The sequence below is a fragment of the Netta rufina genome, assembly GCF_964035555.1.
Source record: "Netta rufina genome assembly, chromosome: 1".
NCBI classification, from domain to species: Eukaryota; Metazoa; Chordata; class Aves; order Anseriformes; family Anatidae; genus Netta; species Netta rufina.
In genome coordinates this window covers 196547242-196567426 of record NC_140123.1, presented here as the reverse complement: position 1 = coordinate 196567426, position 20185 = coordinate 196547242, and the positions used below count along the sequence as shown (strand labels likewise).

At 35.4% G+C, this 20185-nt stretch overlaps 1 protein-coding gene across 1 annotated transcript in view; it reads left to right on the top strand.

Annotated features, from left to right (window-relative positions):
- The window catches only part of CACNA2D1 (calcium voltage-gated channel auxiliary subunit alpha2delta 1), a 408933-nt gene that overhangs the window by 312659 nt on the left and 76089 nt on the right, over positions 1-20185 (top strand). Inside the window, exons 11-12 of the mRNA XM_084305950.1 lie at positions 13486-13644; positions 17899-18003. Coding sequence (XP_084162076.1) covers positions 13486-13644; positions 17899-18003 — 264 coding nt within the window. The remainder of the gene's footprint in view (positions 1-13485; positions 13645-17898; positions 18004-20185) is intronic.

Below are 20185 nucleotides of genomic sequence, written 5' to 3'. Positions count from 1 at the left end.
TGTATGACTTTAGTAGGACCCCGATCCTCAGGAAAGCAAGTTAAACAGTTTGTATCAAGAAAAGGAAAAAAGGAAGGACTGCTAGGAGTCAAACATACTGCAGTCTTCATCTGATATGAAGTATAAATGCTTATATAGCTTCAGTGACATGGGTTGAGACTACTTTTCATCTAAACAGTGTATAGACTGATGGTTCTGTTTCTCTCCTGAGGTAGAAAATGACTATTTGAACTGAGATTTTGAATTTATGTTTCTTTTGTCCTGGTTGAATAATGTTATATAAATGTGGATAATGTCAATAATTTAACACAAAAGAGTTTGGCTCAGACTTTACTAAACAAGTTTGTAGGTGCCTTCTCTCCGGACGTAAAGTGATTCTTGAAGACATCTCAGAGTCCTGAGTGAGTCATCTGAGTGGACTTCAGACCAGCTTTTCAAAGTATTCTTGGGCTCAAAGAATTTGAATTTTCTAGGGGTAATTTTGAAGTTCATAAATAAATAGGCTGAGAACTGATTTGATAACAGCTAAGAAGTGCTGTCATTGGGGAAAGCTCTTGCATCCACAGACTTTTAAAAACTGTCACATAAAGGCACTGCAAGAATCTCTAGTTGAAGCCCAATAAATTTGAATGGCACATAAATAGTTAATATGCCTCAACAAATTGCCAGGGAAGATTCTTGTCCTCCTCATATCAATATTTAATGCTTTCCTGGAAGATGCACTTTAAGCAAACATCTAGCACTAAACATAATTGTTATGGTCTGTTACAGGAGTAAACAAGGGAATTCTAAAGGCTGGTGATATGTGGGTGGTGAGAGAGTGTGCAGGAGGTCAGACTAGAGTATCTCACTGTCCCTTTTAGATTTAAATCAAGAATACATCATTTGTTGTTGACGGTGGTGATTTTTTTCCCTCCATTTTGTCTTGCTGACTTAAATGTTTATCCCAAATAGTTGTTTATCATTCACCTTATTTACTAATGGACTGGAAGGTACTTCATCATCCTTGTGTGATATGAATACATTAGGTTTTATCTTTCTAAATAGAATACTTTTTACTAAGCACTTTTGTTTTTTCCATGCTTACGTAACAGTTTAGCTGCATCTATCCAACTCTAAAGTCCACCCACTCCAGTCTCTCCAGCTGCTGCAGCACAGATGCCTAGGCCCTCCAACCCGGGGTCTGACTCTGGTTGCTGCATTTCCACCCCCATGTATGCAGACACGCACACGGAGTAGAGCCCCCATAAAGGTAAAGAGGTAGAAATGAAGTTTGAGAAGGTAGGACAGGCTATGCTGATGAGATGCAGGGCATGGCCAGACAAGCAAGCTGACCAGCCCACTTTCCCCTTACCCCTCTATTTTTCCTCTTTCATCCCCAAGTCACCTAAATTCATCCCTTTTCTGTGCTTGGATCCTTCTCCTAAAAGATCTTGTAGTAAATCCTGTGCAATCCCCAAATGTTTCCCGTAATGGGTCCCACACTCCTAGGCTGCAGCCTGCCTCAGAGTGAAAGCAAGGTTACTGTATTGTAAGTTATTGGGTTAATTCTAGTTATAACTATAATTATAGTTACAGTTAACGGAGAGAAATGAAAATCAGTGCCAGAATACAGCTCATCCTGACTATCTTGAGCATGTTGAGGACAGATTATAGCCAGAAGGTGCTTGTCTGTCCCCACTGCCTAAAGGGAGCCTGGCCGCTGCCTTGGACAGCACTCCCAATGCAAAGATAGATGAAATGAGCTGAGCAGACTACCTCTGCTGAGCTGAGAATGCAAAATGGAGTCAGTGGATGTGAAAAAAAAACAGGCAAATATTTAAGGCGGAGATTAGGATCTTAATTATAAGATTTTTTTTCCTTCTTTTATATTAGTGTTTGCTTTTTTAACATCAAAATTTTTACTGTTGTATTATTAACTGTAACTTTAATTTGCTGCAGAAGAAAAATGTCAAAAAAAAAAAAGTGAATGGTTTTGAAAAGGAATAGGGTAAATCTTAAGATCTATTTCACTTTAGATTTGTCATAATGTGTTAATTCTAAGGAATAATGTACTTGAGTGGAAAAAGACCCAAAGGAGATGGAAATTAGAAGCTGAAATTCTAATTTAGGTTGTCAGGAGCAGGGATGTTGCTGGAAACTGTACATTTATTACAGTACAGTGTAGCTTACAATTCTAGATGACTAAAAAGTCACCTCCATTCCCACTTTGAGGGATTGCTTTGGGCATCAATACAGATTTTTAGTGTCTCCTCTTGTACTTGTCAAATGTTAGAAAGTCAGGCTTCCAACAGAACATGGCACACGCTTCTTCAATTTCCAGGATAAATCCTAACTCTTTATTAGTTTAGTAGTATATAAAATGAGTATATTAGTAATATATACAATGAGTTGATAGCTCATGGTTGTACTGGTTAATAAATCTGTTGGCTTGTTTCAGTTTCTTAATTTTTAGTAAAGTACAGGACTCACTAAAAACTGTGGCATTTCAGATACTGGATGAGAAGTGCGTTTCTGAGTCGTCTTTTCAACCAGGAGACAGCGATTAGGGGGAGCTGTGACAATATAACTAAAAATCTGTAATGGGTGCTCCCTCACAAGAAACTCTTTCCTTTTCAGTTCTGAAAAGGCCAGGCTGTGCTGTCTTTAGTCATTCTGCTGGGGAGAGATGACTCACAATGTTAATGAAGCAAGAGGATAATGCAGGCTGTCCATAAGGTTTGGGAGAAGGTGGGGGCTATGTGTTCTCTGTCGCCCTTTTTTAAAAAAGTATTTCCTATAAATATCCTCTGTTTAGGAGGTAAAAACTTGAAGTCATGTTAGCAAGATGCTAGATGGGTGTGGATCTAAAGGAACTCAGGCAGAACATGAATGAAATACTCACAGACTTGGCAGGTCTCACACTTTAAAGGCTCACGCACTTCCATGCTGCTTCTCTGCTTCTCTGCTGTAGCAGCAGCATCTCGCCTGTCAGCAGTATGCTGCCACAGCCTCCTTGCTGCTTGCAAAGCCCAAGCACCAGGGGCAGCCAGGCACAGCATTTCCCTGCAAGAGTGACAGGCAAGTTTAGGTAAAGCTCTGGCAAGGTGACATTGTAGCCCCCTGCCCTCCCCCAGCTATGTGGCCTGGCACTGATGTGTACATCTGCCTTCTCATTTGGTGCATTGACAAAATATTCATCTTGCTTTCGATGCCCAGAGCAGGAACCTCATGCAGCCAGTGAATTTATAGATGATGGTTTAATGTTCAAACCTTTATCTCATCATATTGGCCAAGGGTGTTTAATGTTCTAAACAGCACAAATTAGACCAAATGAGGATTTCCTCAGTAAATAATAATTAAAAAAAAAAAAAAAACCTCCAAAATCACTTTCTAGAAAGTCTCCTGCTACAGGTCTCATGTACAGTACATGTAGGGAGCATCCATATGTGGTATACAATGCATGTTACAGCACTGCAGTAGTTGAGAACAGTGAGATTTCTGCAGCAGGTGCTTAAATTTCCAGAATTCAGACACATGTGATGTTAATTGTCCAAGAGAGCATGCTAACTTAGCCACAGCATCATGAAATGACCATAAATGAATTCATCGTGCTGAAAGACCTATGGCCAAACCTGACATTCTTTGTTGAACCATGAGATTCTCAGTGTGGAATCTCACTTTATGGTCTGAACATGATTCCTGCTGCACTCAATGGGAGACTTGCATTGATTTATGTGCAGATAATCCCACTAATTAGAAAGGTTAACTAAGATAACTGAGAGCAGATTCTGGTCCAGTATTTGATCCTTTCCCAAATGTTTGTCTCATACTATCCTACAATAATTTTGTCAGCATGTATTTCATGACCTAACAGATTGTTGTTGAATGTTGCTGCTACCACTGATCTTTCAAGAATCCTTTCAGAAGCTATGTGTATAGATACACATGCACATGTATATGTACAGATAGATAAGTTTCACAGCTAAAAAAAGGGGGATGCATTTCAAGTATCAAGAAACACCAATAAAGTAGATTGTCGTATAATCTTAATTTTATTTCATGCTATACTTGCAATATAATTTCAGAGATGCACAAGTGCTCCTACTGTGTACTAGAATACAGTTTTAAATTGTCTTTACAATGTGTATGTAAGATTGTACTGTATATCTGAATACTATCTATATGCAATTCATAGGATAGGAGATAACAGTTATTATATATATATATAGCAGCATACGAATGTTGAATTTTAACACCACATATTATTTTTTGCCATGCAAATTACAAAATGTTATTGCTTGAGGTGCCTCAAGTTTTCTGTGTACTGAGACCTACACGACAATAAAAGTTTGCAAATTGCTTTCTTACTGTTCTCTAAAAAGATTCTGCTAGATATTTGTATCATCACATAGCTGAAATACAGTTTGTAACTGGCCTTATTCAAGATTCAGTTATTCTTGGGATTAACCCTAAAATCCTATTACCAAGCCTACAGCACCAGGCAATAAAAGGAAAAGAAAGCAGCAAAGCTGGATTTAGTTACAAGAGGAAAGCCTGATAAAATCAGATCTATTTCACTATTGCTCATTTAATATGTAGAGATACAACTGGGTCACCAAGCTGATTTAGCCATGAGGTAGAAGTAGCATAGCAACAAACCTCAGCAGATTGAAAATCAGCAGCAGTAGTATCTAATTAGGCCTTCAGCAAGCTCACTATATTTTTCTCAATTTTCAGTATTCCCAGAGTAGTATTTCTGATTTATTCAGGTACCATGATCTTGGTGTTTTAGAAGTACAAGTTTTGTAACTGTAGCAAGTGTAAATATAGGAATTACTACTTTGTCCAATTGCCTAATTTTCTATAAATGAAACATTTCTAGATGTTTAAAAATATGTAATTTACATACAGTTAAATGTGGTTTTATCTCATGAGGTGGAGTTTTTCTTTTTTTTTCTTTTTTTTTTTGTTTTGTTTTGTTTTTGTTTGTTTGTTTTTTGTTTTTTGTTTTTTGTTTATTTGCCTTTTTTATTTTTTAGTTTAGAAATGTCACCAGAACATTCTGATTAAATCTTATGTTAAATCATTAGATGTTAGTAAGCTAAATGGAATTAGTGAAGAATATTTTTTTAGGATTTAGCAGTTATGGATGATTGAGATAATCTGATTTTTAACTTAGATTTCATATTATTTTTCAATAAGAATGTTATCACTTCTACAGTGTTAGAACATGAAGAAAGGAGCTTGCTTGAGAAATGTGAACTTTTACATCTCTTTATTCTAAGTATTGCAAACCTGGTTTGTAAACATGCTGGAAATAGTGGAAATAGAGATGCTTGTTTGGGGCAATATGGACTCTTTGTATGAAAAAAAAAAAAAAAAGTCCATCCTCCTAGAGATGTGACCACTTGTGTTCAGATTGTAGAAGTTTTTTTTTTTCCGATATTTTCTGATATTTGTTTTTTAATATTCAGTTCATACTCATTTTTCACACAAGGGCATGTAACTATTGTAATTACAATGAGAAATTTATGCCATGCAGAGAAGGCACTACCACAAAATAATGTTTCTAAGACCAACTCCCATTTTTTTTGTTATTGTTATAGTGCCACCTAGTGACTGAAACATGAACAAAATGTTTTAAAAAGTTTTGTTAATTTATTGGTTCTGACTTGTTTGTATTACTCTGTTTTCCAGGAATGATATTATTTACAAAATCTGATTCTGTGTTTTTCAAACTGATTTGCAGCACTGGCACTGCTTTTCCCAATTTCTTTTTTTTTTTCTGACAGTTTGCATTCATATAAATGATTGCTGTCATTGCTGAGGATTGTAGTGTTCCTCCATGGATTAGTGCTTTTTCCAGATTGTATCTGATAAATATTGGCAGATGAAATTTGATTTCTTGATAACTTCATAGAAACAATAAAGCACATACTTGCACACAAATATATTTATTTATATACACATATGTATGAAGACATCAAATACATTAGGAAAGAAAAATATCTTGACCATCAGAAACAGTAATAAGTACTTCCTGACCAAAATGAATGCCACAAAATATTATTATTTAACTCTGTAGAATTTCTTCTTAGTGCTACTGTTTTTAATGATTGCTTGTTTTGCTAATATTGCATATAATGTTAATTCTAGCACAGTGCACTGAAGGGAATACTTTGGAATCCCTTCTTATTAAAGAAGGAGAATCAAATATTTTATTTGTATTTGAATAACTGCCTACACTTGCCAAAAGAATGATTGACAATGGAATGCAGATTTAAATGCCTTATACCTCTCAGGAAATGGATATATAGAGAGATATATGGAGAGGGAAGTGTAGAAGAGAATTAGAAATGTTCATCAATTTATACATTGTGAAATCAGAGATTTTGTTCTTCCATTGCTGTAGGATTCAGAATCAATTGAGTTAGTTATGTGTGCATTCTGAAGGCATTTATGTGTTGAGAATTCATGCTTTAAGAATTTGTGCCTTATTTGCTCTTGTGGTTTAAATGGCATATGGTAAAATGAGAAATATCAAGTTAAAGGGCAAATCTGAGTACTTGGAGTTGGTTGTACAAAGGAAAGGGAAAAGGTGATAACATATCCTAATAGTGGGGAATTGAGATTAAAGCTTCTAGCCCTATCTTTGCTTGGGATTTGTTTGTTTTCTTCCCTGTTGCTTCACTTTTCTCACCAATGAAATGAGAACTCGTATTTCACAAGGAGTCCAGGATATTCAGTAGTGTTTGAAAATATATGTGATCTAAAGTGTGGATGTCCCTGGGAGTTACATGCTATGTGTTTCTTGATAAAGCTTGGCAACTGGGGAGAGGTCAGCTGGTATCTGCAAAAGGCAGATTTATCAAAAAAATAAAAAAATAAAAAATCCCAATAGACAAGATAGTTTGTGTCTTTTCAGAATTAAATATATTCAACTGAATCCAGTTTTAGGAAAAAAAAAATAGAATTATACACATTTTTTTTTCTCCTCTCTTTTATTTGCTGTTTCCTTCCAGACTGCATGATAGCTTTGATCTTTCTACTAATCTCAAATGTTTTTCAGGCTATTTATATACCATTTCTGAATACTAATCCTGTTTTCTTTTCTTTTTGGAACCTTTTCCCATGATTTTTTTTTTCCTTCTATAGTCTTATTCTGTCCTCTTAATGAAAACACCTGTCTGCAGAATCTCATGTTGTTATTCATTTTTTGACCTGTTGTTATATCCACAGAGCACTTAGGGTGGGAGAAATAGGAAATATATCATAAATCAAAGGCAGACACAACAGGATATCCACACAAAAGGATATGAATAAGTTGGATAGGGAGAAATAACACATTGAAAAATACAGCTAGATCCTATACTGTGTGATATAATTATTGACCAGTTGCACAATACTGATAATCAAAAATAAAAAAAAAAATAAGGTTATCCTGTTTTCCATAGTTTCCAAGTGTTTTGTTACATGCCTACATAGTTTAGATCAGATACAGGAATAAGCTTTTTAAGTAGTCAAAAAGTAGAAGCTGTCATGAGTGGTTACATGCTGTATGGGAGTCTTTAGATTTTAACAATTGAATGGTTTGCAACCACTAATTGTCAAAGGCTTATTAAACCAAAGATAACTTTTGCTATCTTAACATGTGAAAAATTATTAATCTTGAAATCATAGAATCACGGAATGGCTGGGGTTGGAAGAGACTTTAAAGATCATCTAGTTCCCACTCCCATTGCCATGGGTAGGGACACCTCCCATTAGTCCAGGTTGCCCAAAGCCCCATCCTACCTGGCCTTGAACACCTCCAGGGATGGGGCATCCATGGCTTCTCTGGGCAACTCTGCCAGTGCCTCACCAACCTCTGAGTAAAGTATTTCCTCCTAACATCTAATCTAAAACTTTTACATTTACAACCCTTGTCCTATCATCTGCCTGAGTAAAAAGTTGCTCTCCTTTTTTTTTTTTTTTTTTTTTTTTTTTTTATATATATGTATATATATATATATGTATTATATATATATAAGCCCCCTTGAAGTACTAAAAGGCTGCAAAGAGGTCTCCCCAGAGTCTTCTCTTCTCCAGGCTGAACAGCCCCAGCTCTCTCAGCGTTTCTTCACAGGAGAAGTGCTCCAGTCCTCTGAGCATCTTCATGGCCCTCTGCACCTGCTCTAATAGCCCCATATCCTTCTTGTGCTGGGGCTCCAGACCTGGATGCAGGGCTCCATTGGGGTCTCACAAGGGGAGAGCAGAGGGGGACAATCTCCTCCCTCACCTGCTGACCCTCTGTTGTTGCAGCCCAGGATGCAGTTGGCCTTCTGGGTCTGCAAGCACATACTGGTGGCTCATGTCAAGCTTTTCACCTGCCAGAAGCCCCAAGTCCTTCTCAACAGGGCTGCTCTCAGTGAGTTCTTCTCCCAGTTCTGTGCTCCTGTCTGGGATTGCCCCCACCCAGGTGCAGCACCTTGCACTTAATGCCATTGTTGCCACTATATTGCAGATGATTGTAACTAAAACTAGTGAAAACTGTCTCAGTTTGGATAATTGAAAGTTATGAATACTCCTGGTGTTTGTCACATGGTCAACTGGTTAAAGAGCAAAATTATTTTAGCATTGTTTAGTGGGAATGACGAGCCAATTTTAAGGGCAGTCTGAAAGTTTTTACGCTAGAAATATTTCAGTTACTTCAGTATTTTTTTTTGGATTTGAAATTAATTCAATGTAGCCCTAAGTTTTGTTTCCTTCTTTTGGACATTTTAATATGACACACTTCAGACTCTTGCCTTCACCTCCTACCTAGTAAGAAGGTAAATGTTCATTTTGGAGGATTATTTTTCCTTCAAAAACTCTCATCTACTATGTTGACTGACAATAACATAAATGTTAAGTGTTTTATTTCAAAGCAGATGACTCATATATTTTCTTAATTAAATTAAACCATTTGCAGACTTTGGTTGATCTAATTTTCCATTCTACAAATGATCTATTTCTCTCCTTCATTTTACATTAACATCTGACTGTCTGTAGATAAAACTTTGTTGGCCTTGACCCTTTTTCTTTGTTCAGTTTACATCATGTGTAAGTACAGTACAGTTTACTTGTTAACTGTTAAAACAGTTTGAGTCAGAATTCTTGTCAGTTTTTAAAATGTTGGTTTTGTATCCATAATTACCAATCCATATGCTAGATATCTGACCTTCATGGGAAGAGTTATCTTGATACATCTTGCAGGACTGCTAGAAAATGATTCAGAGGTGGAATTTAATGTTAGTGGCATTTCAGGGAAAGAAAATTCACTTGTCACTAAATCTTCAATGGAATGTCTTAACCTCTATTTTCTATAGCCCAAGACAAGGTATGACCATGATACTTAATTTACGGTTATATTTGAAATTAGCTCATTAAATAATTTGCATCAAATGTCACTGATGAAGAAGAATGTCTCCACCGATCTTTTTCAGATGAAATCGGCTTTTGGTGAGCAAAGCTACCTACCAGACAGCATTTTTATTCTACCTTACAAGTACAAGATTTGTACTGTAATCCTATCTCAAAATTAGAATTCATTTTCAGACCTTCGTCCTTTCCTTTCCTTTCCTTTCCTTTCCTTTCCTTTCCTTTCCTTTCCTTTCCTTTCCTTTCCTTTCCTTTCCTTTCCTTTCCTTTCCTTTCCTTTCCTTTCCTTTCCTTTCCTTTCCTTTCCTTTCCTTTCCTTTCCTTTCCTTTCCTTTCCTTCCTTCCCTTCCCTTCCCTTCCCTTCCCTTCCTTCCCTTCCCTTCCCTTCCCTTCCCTTCCTTCCCTTCCCTTCCCTTCCCTTCCCTTCCCTTCCCTTCCCTTCCCTTCCCTTCCCTTCCCTTCCCTTCCCTTCCCTTCCCTTCCCTTCCCTTCCCTTCCCTTCCCTTCCCTTCCCTTCCCTTCCCTTCCCTTCCCTTCCCTTCCTTCCCTTCCCTTCCCTTCCCTTCCCTTCCCTTCCCTTCCCTTCCCTTCCCTTCCCTTCCCTTCCCTTCCTTTTCCCCCATCATAGTTACAAAAGCAGGTCAAGGCATGCTGAAATACTTCCACAGCACAAATATTCCCACATGGCCAATGTACCTAATAATCACAGGGTGATTTATTGGTTACTTCTGTAAAAAACTTCTATAAGAAACACAATTGAGTGCGTCAGTGTTTTGCGTCAAAGTGAATTGATTACAGTTGCACGATCATTTGGTTGTTTTGCTGTGTAGGCAAAATGTGCTGCTTAACCACAGTAAATAAGTATCACCAAAACAAGGTACTAAAGGGAAGTAGAAAAATGAACAACCATAACTTATTCAAGTTGATAAAATAGCTTTATAAAATATAAGGGCTTTAAAATCATGCGAATGAAAATTTTAGTTGCAAGTATTACATTTAAATTGCTGTGAAGGGCCCCTCAAATTCCTTCTTTTCTGGGAAATATGGGATAGATTAAAGGAATATTGAAACTGGAAATTCGGTTCTACAAAATCTAGTTCCAAGTGTTCATTTATTTTAAAGGTTTAGTTCACATAGTGACACTGGGAAAACTGGAAAACATTTTTTATCTTCATTATTTCATCCCGTTTTTGTACTTTCAATACTGTAAATGGTTTAGATACATGATACTATATTTTATAGTCATTATATAATGAAAATTAAATTTAAAAAGCCAAACCTTTATCACATTACTTGATATAATGGTCTCTTTTGTAGAATGCTTGGTCAAATACAGCATTGCATTTTTCAAAGTTAAAGCACTTGTTCATGCTTCTGTGCGTTTTTAGAAACAATTTTACCCTTGTGGCAAAAACAGAACATCGATACAAAGGGGACATAAAATTTTGCATTAAGTCATTTGAGAAAGACTTGCTCCCCCAGATTTTTAATGGCCTGGGAAGCAAAGCTATAAAATTAGGACAGAATAAAAACTTTCTTTATTAATTAGAAAGGTATATTAAAATTCTTATGAATTGTCTCATAGTCTCATCCCTGGATTGTCTCCATAGCTAGAAATAAAACATTTTTTTTTTTTATCATCTCCTTTCCTCAGAAAGACAGCATCTATACCACAAAACATTATCAGAGTCTCAGCAAAAGGCAGTATTAAGCCATGAGGAATGAGTAAAAATAAGCTCCATGGAAAAATAAATGTAATATGAAGATGGTAAGATACTAGATCAGTTCTAAACTACTTAATGCTCAAAAACTGACTAGTGGGCTTTCTTGATTAGTTTCTACACACATGCAGGAATGCTTTGTGGTACAATAATTTTATTAGAAGATGAAGAAGACAAATTAATTCTTTAAATTTATGTGACACTTCAGCATTTTGCAAGAATAAGAAATTATATGTGGAGCTGTAATTAAGAATCCAGTGTAGCAAATGCTGCCTGGATTTGTTCACTTACAGCTAAGAAAACTACAGATGCATCTCTGTGTCTAATTTCAAGAAGGACCTGGAAAAATTAGGCTAAACCTTCTGCTGAGAATTATGCCATTCTCTGCCAGTTCTCTCTACTATAATCTCTACCATATTCGCTGTTACACATCTGCTCTTACTAACTGAGTAGTGGAATTAGCATTGATTAAAGCAGGAATTTGATAAAAATGCTTTATTTACTTCTATTACTTAATTATTAAAAATATTTTGCAGTATATATTGCAGTAGTAGAACTTGAGTGACATATGAGCTATATGAGCATAAAACTGCAATGGAATGAAATTGGGCCCAAAGAACTTCCCATCCTTGCTGTAGCTAGATCTAATTTCAGGGACAGTGAGTGTTGCTTAATTAATCACTGAAATGATGAATTTTCTACCTGGGGCTCTGTGAAATACAATGGCAATGAAGTAAATTCAAGCAGGGCAGAATGAAGAATTAGTAAATGATTTTGGGCTACTAAATCTGTCAAAACCAGGCATGGATTATGTTGTTTCGCAGTGCTGTAAGTGTACAGAAAAATACATCTCTTGTAGTAAGGGAAACCAGTACATCCCTGATGGACCTTCTGGTGATAGCACAGGGCATGTACCATACAATGGTCTTAATTAGCATCAATATTAGGCAGCTATTTGAAAATGTGAAAAAGTGGAAAATGCCCTAAATCTCCCATGCTAACCTCATACCTGTTTTTTTCTATGAAAGCAATTGACTTGGCAGATGTGTTTTGTTTTGATTTGATTTTTGTTTGTTTTCCTCTCTGGGGACACTGCTTATTTCTTTCTAATAGGTGTTCTTTCTGAATTTCTGATACTGCCCAGGCAGGATGATTCTTTTGGCCTTATGTATGACTTGCATGTGATTTGTACCTTCATTTGAGCCCATTCCTGAATGACAGATTTAAGTCTCACAACAGTGCTGTTGGTTGTAACACTATACTAAACAATGGATGGCTTTCTTCATGTAATGTCATAAAGTTTGATGACCCATTACTGCTTGTCACATTGTCTTCTCTGTATATATTACTGCAATTTTAAAAAAACAGTTTAAAGATTAGACACAACAATATTTTTGATAATATTTATCAACAATATCTTAAAAAAATACTATGTTGCAATTAAAAAGAGATTTTCATCAAGTAGAGTTCAAAACAGATTATATGCAATACTGTGCACTTTTACTCAAGACTATAGATAGAATCATACATGCTACAGCATTAAGAGAAGTCTCAACTTTGACTTTAGACAGATTGAAACAGAGGTAGCTGAACAGTTAAATGTGTTTCTGCATTCCTCTCTCCACTGGGATACATATATTTGCATATATATATATGTGGTATGTACATTTAAATAGAGAAATTTTAAAGAAATCAAAAACTCATTTATCCTTGTGCAGACAAAATTTTGTACATAAATTCTTTTTCTATGTATGCTTTTAAGCAATATCATAGTCTTGTATTAATGATAGAATTTGTTGTAGTCTTTTATGTATCTGTGAGCAAGAGAGCTCAAATATGTGTGTTCTCAATCCTCCTTTTTACAGCTATATTCTCATGTAATTCCCATCTCCCAAGAATGTGTTTAGTTTTCTTCAAGGTATATATATTAATTTATTATGACCTGCAAGTTTCATTGTTAAACATCAGGTTTAGTGATATATTAATACATACAACATGGAAGTAATCTGATAATTCAACCAACGTTTTTCAGTGATTAAGAAATTAAACATTTTCCCATATTTTTGCTCTGATTTCCCTAATTCTGTGTTTCGTGGTCATTTTATTATATGAGCCTGAAACAAAATTTGTAGGAGTTTTTCCACTGTTCTGGAAAGCAGATTTTTTTTGGATTGCAACATCCCCTTTTTTATTGTATTTATTGCCCAATTTTGAAATCACCAGCCAGGCACTGCTGGACTGTCTCGATATAGTCGTAATTAATATCCATGTGTCACAGACATTATCTCTTGGGCCATTAACCTTTACCACTTAAGTACATAGAAAAGAAAATTAAATTAATTGTACATCTCTGTCTTTAATGCTATTTCTGTTTGTTTTACAGTTTAATAATAATGCTCAGAATGTCAGTTGCTTTAATCATCTTGTCCAAGCTAACGTGAGGAACAAGAAGAAGCTGAAAGAAGCTGTCTATAAAATCTCTGCTAAAGGAATTACTGATTACAAAAAAGGCTTTAGCTATGCTTTTGAACAACTGCTAAATGTAAGTATGAAAGTCCTCTCTCAGTGCTCTAAAGTAAATTAAGAGAACTTGAATGTTCAGAAAGCTTTTACGTGTTCCTTCATTATGTAACACAGGTAATCATAAGATACCTTCATTTAGCAAGTAAATTTATTGAACAGTTTGTCTTGCAGATTCCCCTAATGCTTGAGAGGTTGTTAAGGCTTGGAAATGGAATTGTTTTTCACTGTGCTATACTGTTTTTACATCATTCATACACGCAATTTTATATTTATTGTATTCCATAAACAGTTGTCAGTGGCAAGAGCAGGACAGAGGAGAGCAGATAGTTCAGTCAATAGAGCTCAGACAGCAACAGTCAATAGGGAGATATTAGGCATTTGAGAGAATTCTAATTATAATTTGTGTATTTGTTTAGAAAAAGATCTGTTTTATATTCATTAAAAAATGTGTATTGGATCTTAACCTTAGAGTAAATAAAGCTACACCAATTTATAGAAGCTAAGGGCCTATTTTAATAAATAATATTATATGTTCTGTTTTGTTTGTTTGTTTGTTTTTTAATTTATTTCAATGATGTCTCTGAGCAGAGACCTCTTTACTTCTTTTTCTGTCAGTTTTTGGACTGAAGGGAGCTTTTCTGTCATTGCATATACAGCTTAGGGCTAAAACTGATTGAAAGTTTTCTAACCTAGTAAAATTTTGATGAAAAAAATGAAGAAAAAGAAAAAACAATGTTTTCAAGGGTTTTTACTCAGCAGATCACTGTTTTGAATAAACGAGATTTGGTGGGGAAAAGGTTGTGTGCCATCTGCTGATGTGTATGTAAAACTGCCAGTAGGATTTTAAAATAAATCAGACTTTTTCGGACCAGGCTTAACAGCGTTTCCTCTTTTTCTCTGTTGCCGTCTTATACAGAGGGAACCAGGAAGAGACAAGAGTTGTTGCCAAACACATCTGGGTCCTCACAGCATTTATATTCAATTAACATTATACATTACATTTGGTATAGTACCACACATGTACTTTGTGTACAGGATGTACTAAGACGAAGACCTAAACACAGGGGAAGCCTCAAAATGAACCTGTTTGTAGGACTAAATAAGTGCTTAAAAATATAGCGGGAGATTAGTTTCATAGTGGGACTCTGTCTCTCCTTATTGGAGACAGAGGTGTAATTAGTCTCACAGAATCTCTGCAATCCTGTAAATTATGACTGAACATTGTGGATGTGTTTATCAAGGGAAATTAAAAGGTTGCACTAGGTTATAGAAATAGAGTCATCCTCTCCAGGTATTGGCAAATCCATTTGGCAGGGAGAATAAAAATGCTGATGGAATCAGTGCTAGACTGTGGTGGCAAGATGATATAGTAGGTTGATACGATACAGGCTTAAACAACTAACAAAAAATATGCTTAGGGATAATTTCAATTTTTATTTATGATTTCAAGCAATCCAACTTCTTCAAGGTCTGTTGAAATGGAATATTTTTAGCAGCTCAAATTTTGATAATTTTGGTATAGCGTTTCTGAATGGCAGTTAGTTCAAACAATTTTCCTCTCTATGCCAAAGTAGCATCTTTGTCTCATGAAAAAACTTGTTATCCAATATATTCCTAGATGAAAATAAACTCTTCAGTTTTTTCAACATGTTAATTCATGTGCACATAAATGATCCACATTCCATGATTTCTATGCAGTATTTTTCCATTATTTAATGTTATATTAACTTGCTATTTCTTTGAAAATTATTATATTTTAGGTTCAGCGGTTCAGGACTTTTTTCCCCCCATACCATAATATGTCAAAAATATATTTTAATCATCTCTTCTTGAATCAAGTAGGTTTTTTTGCCTTACTTTACTTTCCTTCTTAAGTAGTATGAAATTCATAATGAGAAATGCTCATATTTTTTCACTGTGGGCTCATGCTGAGTTTTTCATCCATCAGAACCCCCAAGTCTCTCTCCACAGGGCTGCTCTCAATGAGGTCTTCTCCCAGGCTGTGTCTGGGAATGTCCCGACCCAGATGCAGCACTTTTCATTTGGCTTTCTTGAACCATGTGGTTCACATGAGCCCACTTCTCTAGACTGTCCAGATGCCTTTGGATGGCATCCCTTCCTTCTGTTGTATCAACTGCACTACTCAACTTGGCATTGTCTGCAGACTTGCTGAGGGTGCACTCAATCCCCTCATCCATGTCATTGATAAAGATACTGAAAAACACTGGTCCCTGGACAAACTCTTGAGGGACACCACTCATCAGTAATGGAATTACTGTGTGAGTTCTACAAAATCATGTTTATTCACTCCCTGAGCCAGTGACTCCATCTTTGTGCAAATGGGGGAAAAAACAACAACAACAAAAACTAACAGATGTGTTGTAAAGGCCTTTCTGCCTTCCCTTTCATCAGTTTCAGGAAGCTGATCTGTTAAGTTCTTTCATCAGGATATGGAGTATTTTGTGTGTGTGTGTGTGTGTTGGAAAAGTATCATTTGCTCTGAGCTTACTCACTTTCAGATCTCCAATATCGTTTGAATAATGAAATTGTTTTGTTTTGTTTTGTTTTGTTTTCCCATGACAGAGCTCTTCTGTAAGTTCTAGAAAAAAACACTGCATTTTTTTCTGATACTGTATATGCATATTGCTAAGTAAACCATTAGAAAAATTATAATTTATGTAAACCCAACTGGTTTCAGTTTACATGTACAGTACACATAATAGCTGTCATTTAAAAATCAATAGGAAAAAATGTATAATACAAGCAGACATTGGTCCCCTTCTCTGTCATCTCTTTGGTTTCACTTTAATTTTATTTTGGCTCATATATTAAATCATTGTCAATGTAGGTGAGTTTCTTTATTTATGAAGTATCCACTCTACTTTTATTACTTTTTTAATATTGAAAAAATTTCAGCCCAAAGCAGTATCTTGTAGGTTGTCTTTCACAAGTAAAAAATGGTCATATATTATTTAATTCCAAATGAACCTCATTGTGCTGATGAGGATGAAAAGAATGTATTGATTTCAAGGGATTTTTTTTATTTGTGGCTGTATGTGAGAAAATCTTTGGAATTATTTTTTCAAATAATTAAATAAGTAGTTATTCACTGAATGCTGAACTATCAATACAAAACGTTTCTGAGGCATTGTTATTCATCTGTGAGCATAGTGATATCAAATAAAGCTTTTGGTCTTAATCTGCAGAGAGCACTGTAGAACTGTGGAGCTGCAATGCTGAAATTAATTGGCTGATGGTTGGGTCTGGAGTTGTGGTCTCTCTGTTAGGGAAGAATCAGAGAGCAGGATCAAAAATAACAAAGGGGAGTTGGATCATCACACATGACTAGTAAGGAGGCAGATAGTCATTTATTCCATCTGTTCATGAAGACTAAAGCAAGGGAGAATTAGGTACTGTGTAAAGATGACCCATTTCTCTCCTTGACTGTATAGTAAATTAATGTAGCAAAATGTGGACTTGTGGAAGGGGAATTTGATTTTTTTTTTACAGTCTCTAAGGGTTTTACTCCCTCACATTCAACTGCTAAGAAGTACCAGGACGTGCCTAGCTACAACCAGTTGCAGCAACACAGAGGACAAGGAATGCTGGCTGTAAAATTTATGAAAAAATTGTTTAGACTAGATGCAAGTTTTCAGGCAATGAGGAGAGAAGATGAATGCCAGAGGAGGAGCCCTTGGCGCCTTTTGCAAGGAGCCAAAATTTATATTAATCTCTCCATTGTTCTTACTTTGGAACTGTATTTTTATTCCTTTGCATAGCACACTGTGTTTTTCTCAGTGGCTTTAATAGTTACTTTGACTGCTGAATTAGGAGTCAAGGGGGCTTCTCCTCAATTCTCTTTATTCCAGGCTTGCTCTCAAGAAATAATGAAGAGTCTTTGTGAGTAGGAGTCCAACAGAAAAAAAAAATAATTAAGTAATTCATGATGGGGGCAAAGAGCTTTCCTTGTGTTGGTGGTGGTAAGAAAGACCACCAGAGTGCAGTTCCTCTGTTTTGTGCCAGATCTGAAATGTGTTGAGTTTACTATCATGGAATGAAAAAAGGGCTTTTTTTTTTTTTTTTTTTTTTTTTTTTGAGGTATTGAATGAATTAATTATTGGAAGTAAAGCCATTGCTCCTGAGAATGCTGGAAAATTTTTTCTTCCATGTTAAACATGGAAGTAAACATGTTGATGAGAAAGCCATTAAATAGAACAATTGTTATTCCTTATAGTCTGAAATAAAAAGTAAGCTTCTTTTTGTATTTTTACAGCACAGTGTCTCTAGAGCTAACTGCAATAAGATTATTATGTTGTTTACGGATGGTGGTGAAGAAAGAGCACAAGAGATTTTCCATAAATATAACGAAGACAAAAAAGTAAGTGATATATGAAAGATTTAATTATACAATAGCATGAAGAGGAATGTTTAAAAATGGAAGTAAAAACATTTTGGTATGCACATAAAATATGCTGTAAAAACTTAGTGTTGAACCTCAAGGCAATTAAAGCTTTCTAAAGCTGTAATATTTCTTTGAAAAGAGTATAAAATATATTTAAGATTTTACACTTTGTGGATTATTGTTGTCAAGTGGTGCAGAAGTATACAATAAGCTGTAAAAGTTAAAGTTTTATTGGTATTTTTTTTGCATTCCTCTATGCCTTGCATTATCAAGAAAAAATGCAGGTAGTTAGTTGATAGGATATGTATTCATATCTCCTCACTGAATATTTTAAATGGGTTTTTGTTATTCGTCAAGCAAAGGTAAAATTGGATCTCAGTATTAAAATCTGAATCTGAACAAATTTGGGTTTTGTGTTGGTGAAACTTGTTCTGTAATTTAGCCAGAATTATGGCCTTGACACAAGAATCACTGGATGTTTTGATGACATCACAGATGGACAAATACATAAATATATAACTCTCTCTATGTGTGTTTGTGTGTGAAATAAAATAGTTTTGTGATTGTATTACTATATTTCAGTGTAAATCATGTTCCTTTCTATTTTCCAATCCTCTTTCTAAAGGAAAGTATGAGTTAGGTTCATGTTATAACTGGGAACAAACACTACATCATGTGTTTGTGGATGTAGCTAGAAGTTAGATCACAGTTCCCTAAGACACTTTAGCAGCTGCCATGGATGCTTATGTGCATCCAAAGCAGTGGAAATATTTCATCGGAAATTCTCGTATATTTGAATTAATCCCTTCAAAAGGAGAACTGGAAATGCAAGACAATTTCCATTTCCACCAACGATTCACTCAGTGACCTTGAATAATCGTTTTGTATCTGCTTTATGTGTTTGAGATAGAATGATATGGTGTGGCTTAGTTAATCTTTCTGTTGGAGCTGAAAGTATTTTTAAACTGACAATTAGAAGGAACAGCTGAAATTGTAGCAACTCGGTGTGTGACACACATGGCTGTATTCTGAAAATATATGCAGAGATTCCTCTTCAAATACTTGATAGCCTTTATTTTATTACATGTGCCATCAGCTAAAGGAAAGTGACGTATGAGGGGGAAGATGTATGGTTTATTTCTTATTATTTTACCCTTAATTTGCTGTTTTAGTAAGAAAGTACAGCGAAATATCCATCCTGAACAAGGAAACAGATGTGGAGATTTGTGGATGCATGGCAATCAACTATTCTGTGAACTGTAATAAATGAACTGCAATTTAAAGTGTCTGTTTTACTGCAACCTTTAACATTGTAAATTTATAGTATCAGGAATTGGTTTGTTTTGATGTATACTCATATATAATACACCCTCACTTTCTTCTCTCTACCAAATGGGTGTTCAGGCTTTTTATTGGAAAATGCATAATGGTAGTAATGGTCTCTTGTATTTCTGATTATTTAAGTGTATTTTTGTATATAATTCACAGCATTGCAGATGTAACGCAAGGCCAGTTTCCTAGAAATGTGATTAATTTATATATATCTAGAAGTCCATATCTGTAAGCACTTGTATTTTGTTACTGGATTGCTAGATTCCAATCCCTTGCAGCATTTCTCCAAGGTGATTTTGGAAATACAAAAAATACAAAGACAATCTTTGCAGGTATAATTTGAAGAACCATTTGCTTTCTCCTTAGAGTTTCCCATCAGGAACAATCCTTGTGTTGTCGAAGGGAAAGTTATGGCTGAAAACCTTCTAATGATACTGAACCAGTACATTCATTTTTAGAAATAGTAATGGAACCTCCCTGGCAGTCCTTTGCAACATTCTAGTATTTCTGAAAATAAGACTAATACAAAATAGCCTTGTGGTCATTGTTTCTTTTGTAATACTAGACTTGTTTCCCAAATGATAGCACTCTTTTTCCCTCTCTCAAGTAGCAATGTGAGAGAGGGAAAAATGATAATGATAATAAAAGAATTGAGAAACACATTCTAATGTGAAAAATACACATAAACACCTATAATTCTGATTTTCTGAATAGTCATGGTGTTACTTTATTAGATTGCATGCTTTCTTATCATTATCATCATTGCAATCATCAATGCAATCATCATTGCATTAGATTGCTGTTTTTATGTATTAAATGATCGCAT